Consider the following 19,637-nt stretch of genomic DNA (forward strand, 5'->3'; position numbering starts at 1 on the left):
AGCCCCTGGGTCTTGGGCCAGCTGGTGACTCTCCAGACGGCCAGAGGCTCAGAACAGAGCCCAGCTTTCTTCCAATTCAAAGATGGTTCACATTGAGAGCCCATCTGGTTTGCATGTGCAAAGTACCGATCAGTGTAAAATTCTGAGCCAGAGCCCATCAGGGCTTGTACTGCCATGGAGAAAAATTAATTTTCTCACAGTTCTGGAGGCAAAGTCCAAGATCGAGGAGCCAGCCAATTCAGCTCCTGTAAAGACTCTCTTCCTGGTTTGCAGATGGCCACCTTCTCACTGTGTCCTCATGTGGCTGAGAAAGCAAACTCTGGTCTCACTCTCTTTTTATTTCCTTTGGTCCCACCATACAGCTTGTGGAATCTTAGTTCCCCAACCAGGGACCAAACCTGGGCCCTTGGCAGTGAAAAGTGGAGAGTCCTAATTATGGGCCCACCAGGGAACCCCCTAGTTATCTCTCTTTTTATAAACACACTAATCCCATTGTGGGGTCCCCACCCTCAGGTCAGTTCAGTTCAGACACTCAGTCATGTCTGACTCTTTGAAACACCATAGACTGTAGCACACCAGGCTTCCCTGTCCATCACAAACTCCAGGAGCTTGCTCAAACTCATGGTCATAAAGTCAGTGATGCCATCCAAACATCTCATCCACAGTCGCCCCCCTTGTCTTCCTGCCTTCAATCTTTCCCAGCATCAGGGTCTTTTCCAATGTCAGTTCTTCGAATCAGGTGGCCAAAGTATTGGAGTTTCAGCTTCAACATTAGTCCTTCCAACGAACACCCAGGACTGATCTCCTTTAGGATGGACTGGTTGGATCTCCTTGCAGTCCAAGGGACTCTCAAGAGTCTTCTCCAACACCACAGTTCAAAAGCATCAATTCTTCGGCACTCAGCTTTCTTTGTGGTCCAACTCTCACATCCATACATGACTCCTGGAAAAACCATAGCTTTGACTAGATGGACCTTTGTTGGCAAAGTAATGTCTCTGCTTTTTAATATGCTGTCTAGGTTGGTCATAGCTTTTCTTCCAAGGAGCAAGTGTCTTTTAAAAATTTCATGGCTGCAGTCACCATCTGCAGTGATTCTGGAGCCCAAAAAAATAAAGTCTGTCACTGTTTCCATTGTTTACCCATCTATTTGCCATGAAGTGATGGGACCAGATGCCATGATCCTAGTTTTCTGAATGTTGAGCCTCAAGCCAACTTTTTCACTCTCCTTTTTAACTTCATCAAGAGGCTCTTTAGTTCTTCTTCACTTTCTGCCAAAAGGATGGTGTCATCTGCATATCTGAGGTTACTGATATTTCTCCTGGCAATCTTGATTCCAGCTTATGCTTCTTCCAGCCCAGCGTTTCTCATGATATACTCTGCATATAAGTTAAATAAGCGGGGTGACAACATACAGCTTTGATGTACATCTAATGCTAATCACCTCCCATAAGCCCCACCTCCAAATCCTATCGCTCTAGGATTACAGCTTCAACACAGGACTTTGGAAGGGGGACAAAATTCAGCCCATAACATAGTTAGCTGAACATTAGCTACCTTACCAAATTATCTAATTAGTCCTAATAGAGGTGGGTTTTTTGGTTAAATTTCTTGCACGGAGGTTTCCACCTTCTGGGGCTGACTGGCTGCCCCTCCCAGGCAGATTCTGTAACAACAGGGGTGAGCAGGCAGACAACAGCAGGTTCTGACACTCATCTGTGCGGGTAGAGCCACGAATGGCTTCCTGCCCTCTCCTCAGTAGCCATGGGCCTCTGACCTTTGTAAGCTGTTCCATGTCCCTCTGTTTTCCACAAGCCGGGATCCTCTGAGGAGTGGTGGGGCGGGGGGGGTGGTGTCTGCTCTCAGACGAGACTAGTGCCCCTTCCAGCAGTTTGTTCTAGACAGAATGTGGTCCACTGGAGAAGGGAATGGCAAACCACTTCAGTATTCTTCCCTTGAGAACCCCATGAACAGTATGAAAAGGCAAAAAGATAGGACACTGAAAGAGGAACTCCCCAGGTCGGTAGGTGCCCAATATGCTACTGGAGATCCGTGGAGAAATAACTCCAGAAAGAATGAAGGGATGGAGCCAAAGCAAAAACAACACCCAGCTGTGGATGTGACTGGTGATAGAAGCAAGGTCCGATGCTGTAAAGAACAATATTGCATAGGAACCTGGAATGTCAGGTCCATGAATCAAGGCAATTTGGAAGTGGTCAAACAGGAGATGGCAAGAGTGAACGTCGACATTCTAGGAATCAGTGAACTAAAATGGACTGGAATGGGTGAATTTAACTCAGATGACCATTATATCTACTACTGTGGGCAAGAATCCCTTAGAAGGAATAGAGTAGCCATCATAGTGAAAAAAAAAAGAGTCCAAAATGCAGTACTTGGATGCAGTCTCAAAAACAACAGAATGATCTCTGTTCGTTTCCAAGGCAAACCACTCAATATCACGGTTATCCAAGCCTAGGCCCCAACCAGTAACGCTGAAGAAGCTGAAGTTGAATGATTCTATGAAGACCTACAAGACCTTTTAGAACTAACACCCAAAAAATATGTCCTTTTCATTATAGGGGACTGGAATGCAAAAGTAGGAAGTCAAGAAACACCTGGAGTAACAGGCAAATTTGGCCTTGGAATGCGGAAAGAAGCAGGGTAAAGGCTAATAGAGTTTTGCCAAGAGAACGCACTGGTCATAGCAAACACCCTCTTCCAACAACACAAGAGAAGACTCTACACGTGGACATCACCAGATGGTCAATACCAAAATCAGATTGATTATATTCTTTGCAGCCAAAGAAGGAGAAGTCAGCAAAAATAAGACTGGGAGCTGACTATGGATCAGATCATGAACTCCTTATTGCCAAATTCAGGCTGAAATTGAAGAAAGTGGAGAAAACCACTAGACCATTCAGGTATGACCTAAATCAAATCCCTTATCAAGGTAGTGAAAGTGAGAAATAGATTTAAGGGACTAGATCTGATAGATTGAGTGTCTGATGAACTATGGACGGAGGTCCGTGACATTGTACAGGAGACAGGGATCAAGACCATCCCCAAGAAAAAGAAATGCAAAATAGCAAAATGGCTGTCTGGGGAGGCCTTACAAATAGCTGTGAAAAGAAGAGAAGCAAAAATCAAAGGAAAAAAGGAAAGGTATACCCATTTGAATGCAGAGTTCTAAAGAAGAGCAAAGAGAGATAAGAAAACCTTCCTCAGTGATCAATGGAAAGAAATAGAGGAAAACAATAGAATGGGAAAGATTAGAGATCTCTTCAAGAAAATTAGAGATACCAAGGGAACATTTCATGCAAAGATGGGCTCGATAAAGGACAGAAATGGTATGGACCTAACAGAAGCAGAAGATATTAAGAAGAGGTGGCAAAAATACACAGAAGAAATGTACAAAAAAGATCTTCATGACCCAGATAATCACAATGGTGTGATCACTCACCTAGTGCCAGACATCCTGGAATGTGAAGTCAAGTGGGACTTAGGAAGCATCACTATGAACAAAGCTGGTGGAGGTGATGGAATTCTAGTGGAGCTATTTCAAATCCTAAATGAGGATGCTGTGAAAGGGCTGCACTCAATATGCCAGCACATTTGGAAAACTCAGCAGTGGCCACAGGACTGGAAAGGTCAGTGTTCATTCCAATCCCAAAGAAAGGTAATGCCAAAGAATGCTCAAACTACCGCACAATTGCACTCATCTCACATGCTAGTAAGTGAAGTGAAGTTGCTCAATCATGTCCGACTCTTTTTGACCCCATGGACTGCAGCCTCCCAGGCTCCTCCATCCATGGGATTTTCCAGGCAAGAGTACTGGAGTGGGTTGCCATTTCCTTCTCCAGGGGATCTTCCTGACTCAGGGATTGAACCCAGGTCTCCTGCATTGCAGGTGGACGCTTTACCCTCTAAGCCACCAGGGAAGCCCCAAAGTGATGCTTTAAGTTCTCCAAGTCAGGCTTCAGCAATACGTGAACCATGAATTTCCAGATGTTCAAGCTGGGTTTAGAAAAGGCAGAGGAACCAGAGATCAAATTGCCAACATCCACTGGATCATCAAAAAAGCAAGAGAGTTCCAGAAAAACATCTATTTCTGCTTATTGACTGTGCGAAAGCCTTTGACTGTGTGGATCACAATAAACTGTGGAAAATTCTGAAAGAGATGGGAATACCAAACCACCTGACCTGCCTCTTGAGAAACCTATATACAGGTCAGGAAGCAACAGTTAGAACTGGACAGGGAACAGACTAGTTCCAAATAAGAAAAGAAATACATCAAGGCTGTGTATCATCACCCTGCTTATTTAACTTATATGCAGAGTACATCATGAGAAACGCTGGGCTGGAAGAAGCACAAGCTGGAATCAAGATTGCTGGGAGAAATATCAATAACCTCAGATATGCAGATGACACCACCCTTATGGCAGAAAGTGAAGAGGAACTAAAAAGCCTCCTGATGAAAGTGAAAGAGGAGAGTGACAAAGTTGACTTAAAGCTCAGCACTCAGAAAACTAAGATCATGGCATCTGGTCCCATCACTTCATGGCAAATAGATGGGGAAACTGTCAGACTTTATTTGGGGGGGCTCCAAAATCACTGCAGATGGTGATTGCAGCCATGAAATTAAAAGACGCTTACTCCTTGGAAGGAAAGTTATGAACAACCTAGATAGCATATTAAAAAGCAGAGACGTTACTTTGCCAACAAAGGTCCATCTAGTCAAAGCTATGGTTTTTTCCAGTGGTCACGTATGGACGTGAGAGTTGGACTATAAAGAAAGCTGAGTGTCGAAGAATTGATACTTTTGAACTGTGGTGTTGGAGAAGACTCTTGAGAGTCCCTTGGACTGCAAGGAGATCCAACCAGTCCATCCTAAAGGAGATCAGTACTGGGTGTTCATTGGAAGGACTAATGTTGAAGCTGAAACTCCCATACTTTGACCACCTGATGCAAAGAGCTGACTCATTTGAAAAGACCCTGATGCTGGGGAAGATTGAAGGCAGGAGGAGAAGGGGACGACAGAGGAGGAGATGGTTGGATGGCATTACCGACTCAATGGACATGGGTTTTGGTGGACTCCGGGAGTTGGTGATGGACAGGGAGGCCTGGTGCGCTTCGGTTCACGGGATTGCAAAGAGTCGGACACGACTGAGCGACTGAACTGGACTGAACTGAACTGAACGTTGGTCTATCCTTGTTTTCCCCCTTTTCTGGGATCAGCTTTGATCGTTCACATTTGGGAACAGAATCATCCGTCTTCTGCAGACCAGTTTACCGTCATAATGCTTTCTCACAGTTTGTAATCTCTCCGTGTCTTGGTAATCGGTCTCTTTTCCTTTCTTGATATGGTGTATTTGTGCTTTTGTGGGGATCCAAACCCATCCTGGTTGTACTGACAGACAGAACCCCAATTATTTTGGGACAGCATGCAAGGACAGTACATTCACAGCCTCCCATGCAGACATACAAGGCCAAGTGACAACGTTCAGGGGGACCTGGGGGGACATCTTGTTTTCCTCCTGATGCTTCTTCCTCCCTGGAGACCAGAAATGAGCCCAGGGGAAGTAACCTCGCCTCCACTGTGAGGCTCACGGTCTTTGGCGGACACCCCTGCGGATACACCTTCTGCCACTACCCACCTGTGAATGGTGACCCGGGGAAAAATAATAAACATCTCACTCCCCAGGGCTAAGCAATGCACCCAATCTTATGCAAAACTGATGTCAGCTTTAAATGTTTTGTTATTTCCTCCTTCTTTTTTAATTTGGTTAATTTGTTTCACATATATATGATATCTATATAGTAATAAAGTCACGTAAAGTTACAGAATTTCCTATTGTTCTATTTTACTTTCTAGTTTTTTTTTTTTTTTTTTAGATAACATGCAGTTTGTGTTCTTTCTTCTAATTCACACCTTATTTAGAAGTATCTCTTCATTTCCAATGGTTTCCTTTTATTTTGGATGCTTTTTGTTGTCAATTACTAGACATCCATTCTTCAAAACACAAGTTTTGGGGTTACTTTGTTATAGAAGGTTTGGAGCTTTACCAGCCTCAGGTCTCTAAGACCTGCTGAACCAAGAAGGAACCTCCTCCGGCACCCCACAGCCTCCCCAGGGGTGATCGCTTATAACTCTGAGCTGCAGATTTGGTGTTGAATCCCACAGTTCCGAAGAACAAGCATCTGCAACTGGAGGTTTTTATTTCTTTACTTATCTCTTCACTTATTTTTGGCTGTGCTGGGTCTCTGTTGCTTTGTGCAGGCTTTCTCTGGTTGTACTAGTCGGGGTTACTCTTCCTGGCCAGACACGTCTTTCTCCTTGAAGTGACTTTTCTTGTAATGGAACACAGGCTCTGGATCACGTGGGCTTCAGCAGTTGTGGTGCTTAGTTGCTTCATGGTATGTGGCATCTTACTGGACCAGGGATCAAACCTGTGTCCTCCGCATAGGCAGACAGGTTCCTAGCCACTGCACCACCAGGAAGTCCCAGACCTCATGCTTCTGCACCTGGAATTCTGCTTTCTAACTGAGGCCTTATCTGCTGACTTCCCCCTCAGCAGGATGAAGCTTCAGCTTCTCTCACCCACTTCTTCACCCTTCCTGTCTCTCCTCCTCCTAACAGAAACTCCTTATCGTGGTCCTCTACGGTCAAGCTGCCAGGACAACCTGAAATACACAGCGAAGTCAAGTCATATTCTGTGTTACATTTTATTTTCCTCGGAGTTAACAATTACCTTATTTTTTTGTTACTATTGTTTCAGATGGCCAGGGTTAGCCAAAGAGCTTAGCTTACAGGATTTAGCTCTGGGGAAAGCCAGGATCTGGCTTGGCCATTTGGGGAGGGGCCCAGGGCTCTGCACCGAGGCATGGCAGGGACGGTGGGGAGATGGTTACTATGGACAAGGCTGGAAATTTATCAGAACTTGAAGATTTGCTATGGCTACTGCATATGCTCTGGTGTTCCTGCCCCTGCTCTTCGGTGAGGTGAGCCCCACATGAAATCTGAGTGCGTTCCAGAGTTGCCATAACTAGAGAAATTATGAAGGGCCTGGGGTAACTGCAGGGAGAGTTCTGTTCTGGGGGCAGGCTGGTCCCGGGAGGTAAGTCAGTTCTAGATGTAGGTGGTAAAAGTAAGATGATTCTGGAAGCAGGTTGCTGAGGGGGGTTCTGGAGTGTGGGCTCCAGAGGCGGGTTCCCCAGGAATGTTCTGGAAGCGGTTTCTGGAAGTGTGACAATGGACGGCACCGCACTGGGGCCACCAGGCCAGAGCCTGGGTCCCCGAGGGGAGACAGAAAAGCGGACCTTAAGGCCTGCAGGGGCGCTCGTGCCAGGAAATCCGTTAACAAGCCATCGCGGGTGTTTTCTTCAGACTAGCCCTGCGGAGGCCCCGCCGCCCGGCGGGTGGAACCCCGGCTGCCCCTGGGCTGTGCGCGGCGCCTTGTTTCTCCCTTTTCCGCCGGCCGGCGGTTGCCAGGGGCGACCGCATTCCCCTGGGGCTCCGCGGACACGAGTGGGCAGGGCCTGGCTTCGAGAACCACCTCCCTCACGCTCTGGTTGGCCAGCGCTGCTGTCTGTCGGAGTCGCCGCGGCCGCCGATTGGGCAGCGGGAAGTTTCGCACGCTCGGCGGCCTGCGCCCCGCCCCTCCTGCCGGCGGGGCCGCCACCCCCAGGAGAGGGCAGTGAGGAGTCCCTTGCTCCGAGGGTCCCTGCGCTGGCGACGGCCTCCAGGCGGACGCGGCCCGAGCAGCGGGCGGCGATGGTCCCCGAGGACAGATCGGACGGCCCGGGAGCCGGCGAGGAGAGCGCCCGGCTGCAAGCGGGCCCCATCCGCAAGGTGGGAGCGCCCGGCGGCCGGCGGCCGGGGGGCGCCGGGAGGTGGGTTCCCAAACCCGGCCGCTCCTGTTGCCCGCTGCCGCGGGCGAGCTCTCGGCTGCGGGATCGGCACTGGTTTCTCGCGCCGCTGGACTCCGGGGCGAAACGTCGCGTAAGGTGGGCTTAACGGTGGGGAACTGGGGCCCCGTGCGGAGCCAGAGCCCGGCCGCTGGACTCCTGTCTAGTGCGTTTGGGGGACCCCTCCTGCGTCGACCAGAGCAGGTCGGAGCGCAAGTCCAGCTTGTGGTTTCTGGGAACAACACTCCAGGACCCTCTTCTCTGGCAGGTGCTGGACTCTGGTCAGTGACAGCCCGTGGCCTTCGTGTCTGTTCCTGGCATGTCATTCCCCCTTTCCTAGCTGTTCCCTCTCTCCTAGGGCTGTTCAGCTGTGCCCTGGCCACCCAGCTCTGTGTTTGATGGAACTTTTAGCAACAGGTGGCTGATGCACCCGGGTACAGGAAATGGCTGGAGGATTTCCCAGCAGGGTGGTTTCTCCCGCCTCTCTTCCCCACACCTCTGCCCCTTCCTGAAACCCCTGATCCCGCGGGGGCTGTGGACTGTGGACTGTTTCCAGGACTGAAAAGCTGTGCAAGGAAGGAGGGTGGAGACATGTGAGTTTGTGTCTGGGGAGGATTCGTGCTCTGGTTGCCTCACCTTGCAGCCCGGGAGCCTGGCGGTTCCCTGGGAGTCACTGAAAGGCTTCCCAGGGTTTATGCCAGGCCTTGGGCATCCACACACACCAGAGTTTTCAGGCCGGTGCCACCAAGCATTGCTGCACCTGCACCAGGGAGGGTGTGAGGCCTGGCCCCCCCAACCATCTTGCAGTCTGTTACCAGACCTGCGCTGGCCTAGTTCCTGGCACCCTTAGCCAGTTCTGCCCACTGCCCCTGCCATTTCCTCCTGGGCTTCTGGGGGATCCATTAGACCAGTGTTGCCAGGGCTGCAGCAGGGAGGGCGTGGGAGAGGCTCGCTGCTCTTCTCCATCAGGTGGGGGTTCTTCCACACATGCACGAGCTGGCAGACCCCTTCACCACCTGGTGTGGAAATGGGGGTGAGCACCACCCAGCACTGCAAATTGGGCCACAGTCGCACTTCCCAACAAGTCATGCAGCCAGCCTGCGTCCTGGAGGGAGCGCTGGGGTCACGAGACCATGAGGGGTGCTGGCTGCAGGCCTCAGAGGGAACTATGGTCTCCCGCCTTCAAGCACATCTCTCCGGGGGCACGTGACATCGGACACCTGATGAGCTGTGTTGACGGGACAGTCCCTCGGGGCTGGCAGCCTCTCCCCAGTGCATGGAGCGCCCCTCCCCAGGCAGACAGCCTTGCTGCTCCCTCAGAACCTTAGGCTGGAGCTGTGCAGTTGGACCTTCAGAGGGAGAAGAGTAGAGCTTCAGCTATGGCCTGCCCCTTGCTCCGGATTCTCAGGCCTCCTGGAAGGGCGACTGCCCGTGTCCTCTTCTCATTCCCTTCTGCACCAAGCGGGTATGGGAGGTACCATGGGGAAGAGGTGAAGGCCAGTGCGAAGACAGACACTCAGCCAGCAGAGCGGAGAGAGGAGAGCCGTGTTTTGCCTTCTTCCTGCCTGATGCCACCTTGACACCAGCCCCCTCTCTGTCTACAGACGAGGACCTGTCCAGAGTCCCCCAGCAGGCAGTCATCCAAGGTGGTTGCTCTCTCTCCCCCATTGTTCAGTGGGGGCAAGTCCCCTCTCCCCAGTTACCTCAGGACCACTTGGAAGTCCCAGAAGAATGCTTCCTCCTGCAGGAAGTCTTCCCTGATTGATCCCTCCTGAGAACACTGGAATGTGGAGGAAATGTTGGGCTGTAATCCAAGGTGGTCTTGTGCCATGAGTCTTGTCTGTGCAAGAGAGTAAGGCCTTCTTTAGGGTGCCTCCTGCTTGGGGCTGGGATAACCTATAGCCCCCAGAAGGCGGGGACTGCTCTGTGTGTGGCAGTGGGGATGTATTTCCTCAGATTTGTTCAAGACAGCGGCCACTGCAGAGAGGCTGCATTAGCCCTGCACGCCTGTGCTTTCAGGGTGGGGTCCTGGGAGGCACTATGTCCTCTTCCCTGTTCTGTTCCAGGGCCAGGAGACCACTTGAGCCTGAGGACATGGTCCAAGGAAGAACATTCTGAGAAGTCTTTCCCAACTCTCGGGCTGGTGACTGACCAGGCCGGGAGGTCCCTAAATGGCCACAGCAGCACCAGTCCCACTGGGGCCCTGAAAGCCCCTCCCCTCACAGAGGAAACCTCTCACCCTCTGAACCTGCTGCAGGGCTCTCTGCCTGGGGCCCGGGACATGGGCAGGCTGGCGGGATTGCCCGTGTGCAGGGCAGAAGCTGCACTGAGGCACCTCAGATGGGGCTGTCAGAAGGCCTGGCCCTCTGCCTGTGAGCGGAGTGACCCTTGGGGCCTGTGGTTTGGGCATTTGCCGCAATAAGCGGCCAACTGGGATGGAGCCCAGCCACAGTAAGTGTGGCCCAGAGGAGACCCAGCACCCTGCAGGCAGGCTGCTCTCCATCAGTGCCCTGGCAGGAGCTGGCTGGTCGTCCCCTCCACCTAAACGTGCGCAGTCCGGCATTTGCGTGGGCAGGACGGGTCATGGAGGTTATAAAAGGAATTCGGAAGCGCAGGAGGATGCGGGGAGCAACTGACCGTCTCCCGGCGGGTCTCCAGCTGGGCTGCTGAGTCCCAGAGCGGCACCCGACGGGCCCAGCGTCTTCCCAGGGCAGTCCAGCCCTGTCGCTGCCCGCCATGTCCTTGCTGGCCTGGGCCCAGTGACCTGTGACCTCTTCGCAGGGCTGTGACCTCTCGGCAGATTCACCGCCTGGCCGCCTGCAGAGCCGCAGGGCCCGGATCCACCAGCAGATTGACAGGGAGCTGAGGATACGGACAGGCGCCGAGAATCTGTACAGGTGGGCACTGGCTGCCTGGGACACCCGCCCACGGCTGGACCCCCAGGAAAGCAGAGCCGTGTTCCCAGAGGCCCCCATGAGGCAGGCTCACCCAGGGCAGGGCAGTGACACGGTGGGTGCCTGGTCTTTTGGTCCACGTGTGAGTCCACGACCAGGCCTCCTGTTCAGGCTCCCGAGATGCAGGGCTGGACTTCGCACCAGGGTCTGGGGCAGCCATGGTGCCCAGCTGGGATGCTCACAGATGACTCAGGCCCCCACCTTGGTGGCCCTCACTGGCAGGGTCAGCTGAGGGCCAGCCAGGTTCCATGCTAGGCTGGAGAGGATGTCCCCACCAGGATGGGCATAGCAGCTGCACTTTTTAGGCTGAGCTGTGGCAAGCGACTGGTGTCCCGAGGTTGAGAACCTGAGAATGAGTCCTTGAGACAGGAATGCATCTCTACCTTGGAGCCTGTGTGTTCGCACCTTCACACCCACCTGTCCTCTGGGTGCTGTGCTCTGAGGCCCGGGATGGGGGCCCTGGATGGGGGCCCTGCCTGCCCCAGCCACTACCAGTGAGCACAAAGCCAGGTGCAGGCCGGGGTTCTGCCAGGCCCTCCTTTTCCTTAACCCTGCCTCCCTGTCCACCCCGTGCCTTTCTGGGCACCCAGTGGTCCCTCTGGCAGGCACAGAGGCAGTCCAACCCCATCTCTCCAGGGAAGTTGCCTTCTGGTCTCCAGAACACAGGCGTGAGCCGTGTCCTGGGGAGTGAGAGGTTGGGGGGCTTACGCCCTGGAAGTTCTGGGTCCGAGCACATGTACTCTGGCCAGAGTCATGACACACGTACGGACAGGAAACTGCATGGCCCAGAGGGAGCTTCAGAGAGGAGGGGATCATCTGGTGGGCCCTGGACCCCGCCACTGCGCCCCAGGGTGGCTGGGCCCCTTGGCACATCACTGTGGAATGGGCTCCAGAGCTTGGGCTGCGATGAAGGCCTGGGGCGTGGGTCCCCTGGCAGCACTAAGGCTTCACTTCAGCCTCCCTCCTCTAGAGCCACCAGCAACGCCCGCGTCAGGGAGACTGTGGCCCTGGAACTGAGCGACGTCAACTCCAGCCTGCAGCTGCTGAAGGAGGAGCTGGCGGGGCTCGACAGCAGCGGGGACACGGGCCAGCCCGAGAGGTGCGTGTGTGAGTGTGTGCAAGGACGTGGACTGGCCCCAGGGGCGTGTGTGTGTGCGAGTGTGTTTGGGGACATGGACTGGCCCCAGAGGCGCGTGTGCATGTGAGCGTGAAGGAGACCACCACCACCACGCCTGTGTGTGCAGGGCCGGCATCAGGCAGGGCCTGAGGGACGTAGCGTGGCGTTCCAGAGCCGGGATGGGGCAGTGCGTCCGGTGTAGCAGGCGTGGTAGTGGGTGACTCCAGGGCCACCGAGGACAGCGGAGTCCTCGACTAGAGTCTGGACTCGCTGCTTCTGGTTCTAGCGAAGGCGTCACTGCCCCCATGATCCCCCTGGGGCTGAAGGAGACCAAGCCCCTGGACTGGGCCCCCTCCCTGAAGGTGAGTGCCGGCCTGGGCTCGGCTCTCAGGGGCTTCCTGGTCAGCAGTCTCACTGAGGTGAGGACTCAGAGGGAAGAAGGGTCTGACCCGGAGCCACCTGGCCTCCACAGCCAGAGGGGATTTTGATCGGGTGGGCTTTGCAGAAGAACGCACCCTGGGACGGATGTCGGCAAAACCGGAGGTCCCAGGATGGCTGCCGGGTCCCCGACTCCTGCTCTGAGGGTTCCGCTGGCTGGGGGCTGCCCCTTCTAGCCAGAGCCTGTGCTGAGAAAACCCGCAGGCTCCGGGGGACCTTGTGGGGGCTCCTAAGCCCCTGCGGCCAGGCCAGCACGAAGGTGCCTCAGCCTGGGCCTCGGGCATCCGCTGGTAGGTGGCAGGTGGCACTTGGTTCGTGGGAGTTAATAAGGGTAAGGGATTCCAGTAGAGACATCCCTGAGTCCCTGGGCCCCACATCTGTGGTGGGGGTCCCCTCGCTATGGGGCTTCAGCCATGTCGGGCTGGGAGGCTCCAGGGAAGTCCCGTGCCTGCCCTCCCCCCGCCCCAACCTCAGGAGCTGATCTGCAGGCACTTTGGGGAGGATGGAGCTTCCTACGAGGCTGAGATCAGGGAGCTGGAGGAACTGCGGCAGGTGGGTGTCAGCCCCCCCAGCCCCCAGGTGAGAAGACTGCTGGCCTTTGGGAATGGCTGCTCTGTGCCCGTGCCCGTGCCCGCCTCAGGGACCCTGCCCAGCCTCCCACTCCAGTGCCCTGCAGTCCCCTGGAGTGGCATGTGTGGTCCCCAGCAACCCCCGGGAGGGCACGTGTGACTATGTTCACCCCTAGACCCTGGTGCGCCCCCTGGAGCTGTGACATCCCAGGGGCTGCCATGTGTGCCCTGGAGTGGGCAGAGGCTGTAGGACCCAGCTGACTTCCTTCTGGCAGGCCACACGGACCCCCAGCCGGAGCAAGGCCGGCCTGGAGCTGCTCACGGCCTACTACAACCAGCTCTGCTTCCTGGAGGCACGCTTTGTCACCCCTGCCCAGAGCCTCGGGCTGCTTTTCCACTGGTAGGGGCTGGGGTGGGCAGGAGCCCCGGGGCCGTTCCTGAGACCCCCAGCTTCTTGTGGGAACTCTTCCCAGCCTGACCCAACCCTGCAGGTACGACTCGCTGACAGGGCTTCCAGCCCAGCAGCGGGCCCTGGCCTTCGAGAAGGGCAGCGTGCTGTTCAACATCGGCGCCCTGCACACCCAGATCGGGGCTCGCCAGAACCGCTCCTGCCCTGAGGGCATCAGCCGTGCCGTGGAAGCCTTTCAGAGGGCTGCTGGTGAGGTTGCCAGACCCTGGCCCCACAGCTGTGCCTGCACGGTCCTTACTTCCAGGCTCGAGGGCCAGAGTCGGGGTAGGGGGGACAGGCGTGGTGGCCCCCTAGGCCGAGGGGCTCAGCACACAGAGGCCCTCTGTGATGGGCTTAGGGTGAGATCTGGGCAGCCCCGCTGAGCCCCCTCTCCCCCACAGGGGCCTTCAGCCTCCTGAGGGAGAACTTCTCCCATGCGCCCAGCCCGGACATGAGCCCCGCCTCCCTCTCCATGCTGGAGAAGCTCATGAGTGCCCAGGCCCAGGAGTGTGTCTTCGAGGGCCTCTTGCTGCAGGCCCCCGGGGCTGCCCACGACTGCCTGGCCCAGCTGCGCCTCGCCCAGGAGGCGGCCCAGGTGAGGGCGGGAGGAAGGGGGGCAGCGGGGGGCGGCTGTCCCAGGGGACGGGCCAGGCTGCAGCTCTTGGCTCTCGGGTGCCCGCTGAGCTGGGGGCCGGGGCAGGGTGGGGCGGGGCCGGGAGGGGCGGCTGGAGAGTCTCTGGAAGCCAGCTGTCCTCATAGGCTCTGGGGGGCTGTTCAGGGTCCCGGGGCCCTGAGTCCCCACGTCTGGGGCGATGCCAATCAGGGCAGGGACTAGGGCCCCCTGACCCCTGAGCTCGTCTCGACGTGGGGCAGGGTCACTGGGACTTTGGTGGAGGCGGGGCCCCAGGGTGGGCAGAGGCCGGGGCCCAGGCCGCCGGGCTCCTGGCAGCCCCCTCCGTCCCCCTGTGTGCCAGCAGGTGGCGGCCGAGTACCGGCTGGTGCATCAGACCATGGTCCAGCCGCCCGTCCGGGACTATGTGCCCTTCCCCTGGACCACCCTGGTGCACGTGAAGGCTGAGCACTTCCACGCCCTGGCTCACTACCACGCGGCCCTGGGCCTGTGTGACGGCACCCGTGAGTGCCCCGCCCTGCGTGCCCACTTGCCATGCCACCAGGGGCCCGTGCGGTGGCTCACTGCCCTCTCTGACCTCCAGCGGTGGCCGAGTCGGAGCTCCCCATCCTTGAGAAAGTGTTCCTGGCCTCGGCTGAGGCCCGGGGCCCGGTGCTGCCCCAGGAGCGCGAGGAACGCAGCAAGCTGGGTGAGGCCCTGGGTCCCTGCCGGCGTGAGCGCCCCACTCCAGCCGTCACTCCCCATGGGGCCCCAGCAGTGCGGGCGGCTTCCTGAGCAGGGCAGGCACCCGTGGGAGGCAGCTCTTCCCTGGAGGACCCAGGATGAACCCGGAAGCCCTGACCTGCCCTCCTCCAGCTGCATGTGGGGTGGGGGCCTGGAGGGGCCCCAGCAGCGTGAGACAGCTCGGTCCCACAGGCAAGGCCCACCTGAGGCGGGCCCTCCTGGGGCAGGAGGCGGCACTGCAGCTGCACGCCGTGTGCCGAGCCCTGCGCTGGGAGGACCTGCTGCAAGCCGTGCTGGCCCGGGCACTGCGGCGTTCTCTGGCCAAGTACTCGGAGCTCGACCTGGAGGACGACTTCCACGAGGCCACCGAGGCCCCTGACGTCCAGCGTGAGCACCAGTCCCCGGGGTGGGTGTGTCTTGGCCCCAGCAGGGGAGGCAGGCAGAGGCTCCGTGTGCCACACAGAGAGCCCTCGGAGGAGGAGCCGAGCCATGATGGCAGCTCCCTGCTGCTCCATGCCTACCCCGTCCCCCCAGGGACGTCAGACGCCAGAACCACCATGCGCCTCCTGCTGGTGGTGCCCAGAGGGCCCGAGTGCATGGCTGCACCTCAGGCCACCACCCTGGGACCCTGAGCCTTGGACTCAGCCCTGCCTCCCTTCATCCTCATCCTTTCAGCTAAGACGCAGCAGAGGGCAGAGGGAAGGACACCCAGCTTCTCCCGGGTGAAGGTAGCTGATATCTTCCACCGGCTGGTGAGCACCCTCCCAGGCCTCCCCTTCCTCAGCTCTCTCCTGGCATTCAGGCAGGTCCTCGAGGGGGGCCCCACCCTGCCCAGCCCCCCTGCTGACGCCACCAGTCTCACCGAATGGAGAGATGAGGGCCAGGGTGCTCCAGGCCGGGGGCTCCTCCAAGTGCAGCAGCCCAGCCAGGCCTCTGACCTCCCCCAGGGGCCCCTGTCCGTGTTCTCAGCCAAGAATCACTGGCGGCTGGTGGGGCCCATTCACCTGTCTCGAGGAGAGGGAGGCTTCGGCTTCACGCTGCGGGGAGACTCGCCTGTTCTCATTGCTGCCGTCGTTCCAGGGGGCCGGGCTGCGGTAAGCCCCCCTCACCGGGGGGGCAGGGAAGATGGGACCACCCAGAGGTGGAGGGGTGCTGTGGGACTCTCCCCGTCTGCTGCAGGAGGCCGGCCTGAAGGAGGGTGACTACATCGTGTCGGTGAACGGGCAGCCGTGCAGGTGGTGGAAGCACGCAGAGGTGGTGGCCCAGCTGAAGGGTGTGGGCGACGAGGGTGTGAGCCTACAGGTGGTCACGCTGCTGCCTGCTGCCGAGCTGCCTGTCTCGGTGAGCCCCAGGACCTTGGGAGGGTGTCCCTAACTCCTTTGGCCAGGCCCCAAATACCCACGCATGCTACGAGGGTGCTGGGACGGTCCTCCGTGAGGCGCAGCCCGCCCCTCAGCTGCTCCGGGCAGAGGCTGCCTCTGGAGCACTGTCCCCCAGCAGGGCAAACCCATGGGGGGTTTGCTATCACATGGACCCCCCAGCCCCTGAATCCCCACCATTTTGTCCCTGGCACTCTCCCGCTGGCCACAAGCAGACCAGGCCAGGGGAGCTGACCCACGCACGTTTCCATGCTGAACACAGGGGGACCGCCGGCCAGCCCTTGGGGGGCTTCTGAGAAGCCAGAAGGAGTGTGGCCAAGAGACACCAGTGCCCTCACGAGCCAGCCCGAGGCCCAGGCCCCTCCTTGGCTGGAACCGCAAGGCCAACAGGGGCGAGACTGGAAGAAGGCTGTCCCCAGCCCCACAGCCCTGAGCTGCTTGCTGCCCTTACCCTCTGGGTTGCCCAGGGTGGCGGTGAGGGGCCGGCTCCTCCCATACAAGGGCCTCCGCGCAGGCTCCAGCTGGCTGGGAGCGAGGACGCTATGCAGACCTTCCTGATCCAGGACCCAGGAGCTTCAGCCGGTCTGCTGCCCCACCCAGTGCCCAGAGCTGCCCATTAAAGACCATGTCTGATGAGCTGTGCCAGAGCCCAGTGCCGGCGGCCAGGTGCAGCAGCCGTACAAGAAGTGTCAGTTACCCTGGGCACTGAGTCCCGCGTGCCAGGAGCCTGTCTCTGAGCTGCCCCGTCCTCCTGTGTCCCGACTGCCCACTAGAGGGCAGCTCCCCGGGTGGAGGTGTCCATGGCCTCCTCTCGGACCAGAAGGAGCTGTCACGGGAAAAGGGGGCAGGCTAGGGGGATGTGTAGCAGCGGCCCCTGCAGCTCAGATTCCCGCTGCCCCTGTGCTGGGCTCCTGAGGCCCCTGGCTGAGCTCTCCGGTCCTCTTCCTCCCAGGATGCCACCCTCTGTCCACACCCTCCCTCAGGACCGCGGCCCCAAGCCCAGCTTCTCTTTGGCCCGCAGTGACCCCTGCCGGGCCCCCCACCCCCACCCCGCACTGGTCCACCTGGTGCCCCACAGGCTGGAGAAGGACCAGCTTCCCTCCTGCCCTGCCCCTCCCTCCACAAGCAGCCCAGGTGTCCACAGCACGGCCTCCCACCCGAGTGGTGTCCTAGCAGAGGCCAACTACTGCATGCCTTCTGCTGTCCCTCCGTGCAAAGAGCGGGACTCCCTCCCTGCTTCCGTACCTCCTGTCCCGTCTCCCAACCCCGTGTGCATCGAGGGCCTCTGACCCCAGCCGGGCTCCTGCAGTCCAGTCCTTTCTGGAGCTGCCTGCCTCTTTGCAGGCCAGGCCCGACCCCCACGTCCCCTCCGGCCAAGCTCCGCCCCCGCCCTGCCTTGTGTCCGCCCCCATCCCGTCCCTCCAGGCTCCGCTCCCCCTGCCCCCGCCCTGCAGTCCAGCCTGGGCGTCCGAGGCCGCTGTTTCGGATCAAGGGGTGTCTATGGGGCCGTCTCAGCCTCCTTGTTCCCAGGCCCAGCACAGAGGGGTACCCCCAGCCCACCCTAACTCCCTTGAACTTCTCCCTAGCCCCTTCAGCACCAAACTGGGCTTCTCGGACCGTGAGCCTTCAGGGACCACCCCCCCCACCCCACGCCATGCATACTGGGAACAGCCCCAGAGACCACGTCGGCCACGCTGCCCCAGGCCCCGCTGTAGTGTGGCTCAGGGCCTGGCCCCAAAGGAAGGGGTGGAAGATGGGAGAGGCTGCTGTCTGCAGTTCTCTCCGGGATAGTGTTGGGGGGGGTCCCGTGGCCACCAGGGGGCAGCCACGGCCTGCTCACAAGGCTGCAGGAGGCGGGGTCTCTGGGCCGTGCAGGGTTATGGAGGGGCCGGCGGCAGACCCCGGAGAGAAGGAAGCTCCCCTGCAGACCAAGGTCCAGCCCCTCTCAGCACGTCAGGCCTGTCTCTTCCGTGGGGTCCCCAAGCAGAAGCAGCCCTTAGGGACCTGGCCCCTGCCCTCTCCCACCTTCATCAGCGTTACTGGGGCTGGGGGGTGAGTGGAGGGCATTGGCGGGGGTGAGTGTGTGAGGGTGGGTGAGTGGGTGTGATGAGGGTGCACAGTGTTCAGAGTGGGAGGGCAGGGCTCCCCCCAACTGCCCGAGCCGGCGGACAGGACATCCAAGTGCGTCCCTCCTCGACCACCTGCCCCTCCCAGGAGAATGTCCCTCTCAGCAGAACCTGCCAAGGTCACCTCAGCTCGTATTAATTTGATTAATAAAACTGTGCGTCAAGGAAGCCATTACACACTAATCAGGGACGACAGGACTGGCGGGTCCTGTCCAGAACTCAGCAGCGTCCCCGCTTCCAGCAGCCGACCTGGACCCAGGAGGGGCTGGGGCCGGGAGAGAGCCACCACCTGCTTCTCCCCCAGGCTGGCGGGGAGGGCCCGTCCCAAAGCCCACACCCCCCTAGGCTTCCCAGGTGGCCTGGCTCCGGGCCCTCAGGCAAGCTAGGGCCTTTGTTCCCCTGGGTCAGGGGTGGCTGGGCGTCGACCTCTCCAGGAAGCAAGGAAGTCTCTTTCCAGATGGGAAAGTAGGTGTTGAGCTAGGGGAACAAACCAGACGATGCCCCCAAGGAAGGTGGGGGCTCTGCCCGCGCCCTTCCAGCATCCTGTGTCCACCCTCACCCAGCACCCCGGAGTGGCCCGGCCCATCTGGTCTCCCTGGCACCTCCCTGGTGTCCCCAGACGGCTGAACCAGCAGCTGGTGGAGTCCTGGGCTGGCTCCAGGAGGCCTCGGGGATGAGGTCATGGACATGACTCTGGGCCTGGCAAAGCCCCCCAGTGGTCAGCTGTGGGCCAACCCCCACCCAGAGGGCAATACTGCACCCTCTTGGAGCCAGGACTCAGAACAAAAGGCTAGCCTGGCACCCAAAGGTGAGCATCACTACACTCCTGCTTCCCGGACAGCAGCCTGGGGTCATGTCAATGCCTGGCCCGGCCCAGGAGGGAAGCCCGTGGCCAAGGGGCTTCTCTGAGTGTGCTGGGAGCTGTCCAGGCTGTGCCCAGAGAGCCCCCGGGTCCTCTACACTGATGGGCTGGCTTGTGGGGTCCACACACGAGTGGGTGTGCCTGTGAGGAGGCGTGTGCCTGCCTCATTGTCCACGCTGCTCTGATGTGTCCAGGGGTGCTGTCTCTTTCCATCCACCTGCCCCCACCAGCCTCACTCTGTGCTTGGCCTGTTCTCTCTGCCTTCTCCCTGGATTCTGGGCTGGGACTCACTCAGCCTTCCTCAGACACGGCCACGTCTCAGGGCCTGGTGTTAGCTCCCCACTCTCTAGTCCAGCCGCATCACGGTTGTCGCTCTGCTCCACATGGGCCGTGGGCCACGGATGGGCACCACGCCTGCTCCTCCACGCCAGCGGCAGCAGGATACTGCCCTGTCCCCGTGCCCAGCACAGAGAGGGCCCACGGAGGAC

At 58.3% G+C, this 19,637-nt stretch overlaps 1 protein-coding gene across 2 annotated transcripts; it reads left to right on the plus strand.

Annotated features, from left to right (window-relative positions):
• Positions 7,649 to 16,797, plus strand: RHPN1 (rhophilin Rho GTPase binding protein 1). 2 transcript variants are annotated; one of them, XM_018058671.1, is made up of 15 exons: positions 7,649 to 7,846; positions 10,684 to 10,799; positions 11,827 to 11,955; positions 12,260 to 12,335; positions 12,886 to 12,963; positions 13,256 to 13,380; positions 13,472 to 13,638; positions 13,830 to 14,023; positions 14,406 to 14,562; positions 14,643 to 14,747; positions 14,975 to 15,169; positions 15,458 to 15,534; positions 15,730 to 15,876; positions 15,962 to 16,123; positions 16,424 to 16,797. In XM_018058671.1, the coding sequence occupies exons 1-15, from the start codon at positions 7,769 to 7,771 to the stop codon at positions 16,592 to 16,594; spliced, it is 1,977 nt and encodes a 658-aa protein (XP_017914160.1). In that variant the 5' UTR covers positions 7,649 to 7,768; the 3' UTR covers positions 16,595 to 16,797. The 2 variants fall into 2 exon arrangements, with proteins under 2 accessions (XP_017914160.1, XP_017914161.1); XM_018058672.1 differs by having other exon boundaries at positions 15,458 to 15,510.

The sequence above is a fragment of the Capra hircus genome, chromosome 14 (genome assembly GCF_001704415.2).
Source record: "Capra hircus breed San Clemente chromosome 14, ASM170441v1, whole genome shotgun sequence".
Lineage (NCBI taxonomy): Eukaryota > Metazoa > Chordata > Mammalia > Artiodactyla > Bovidae > Capra > Capra hircus.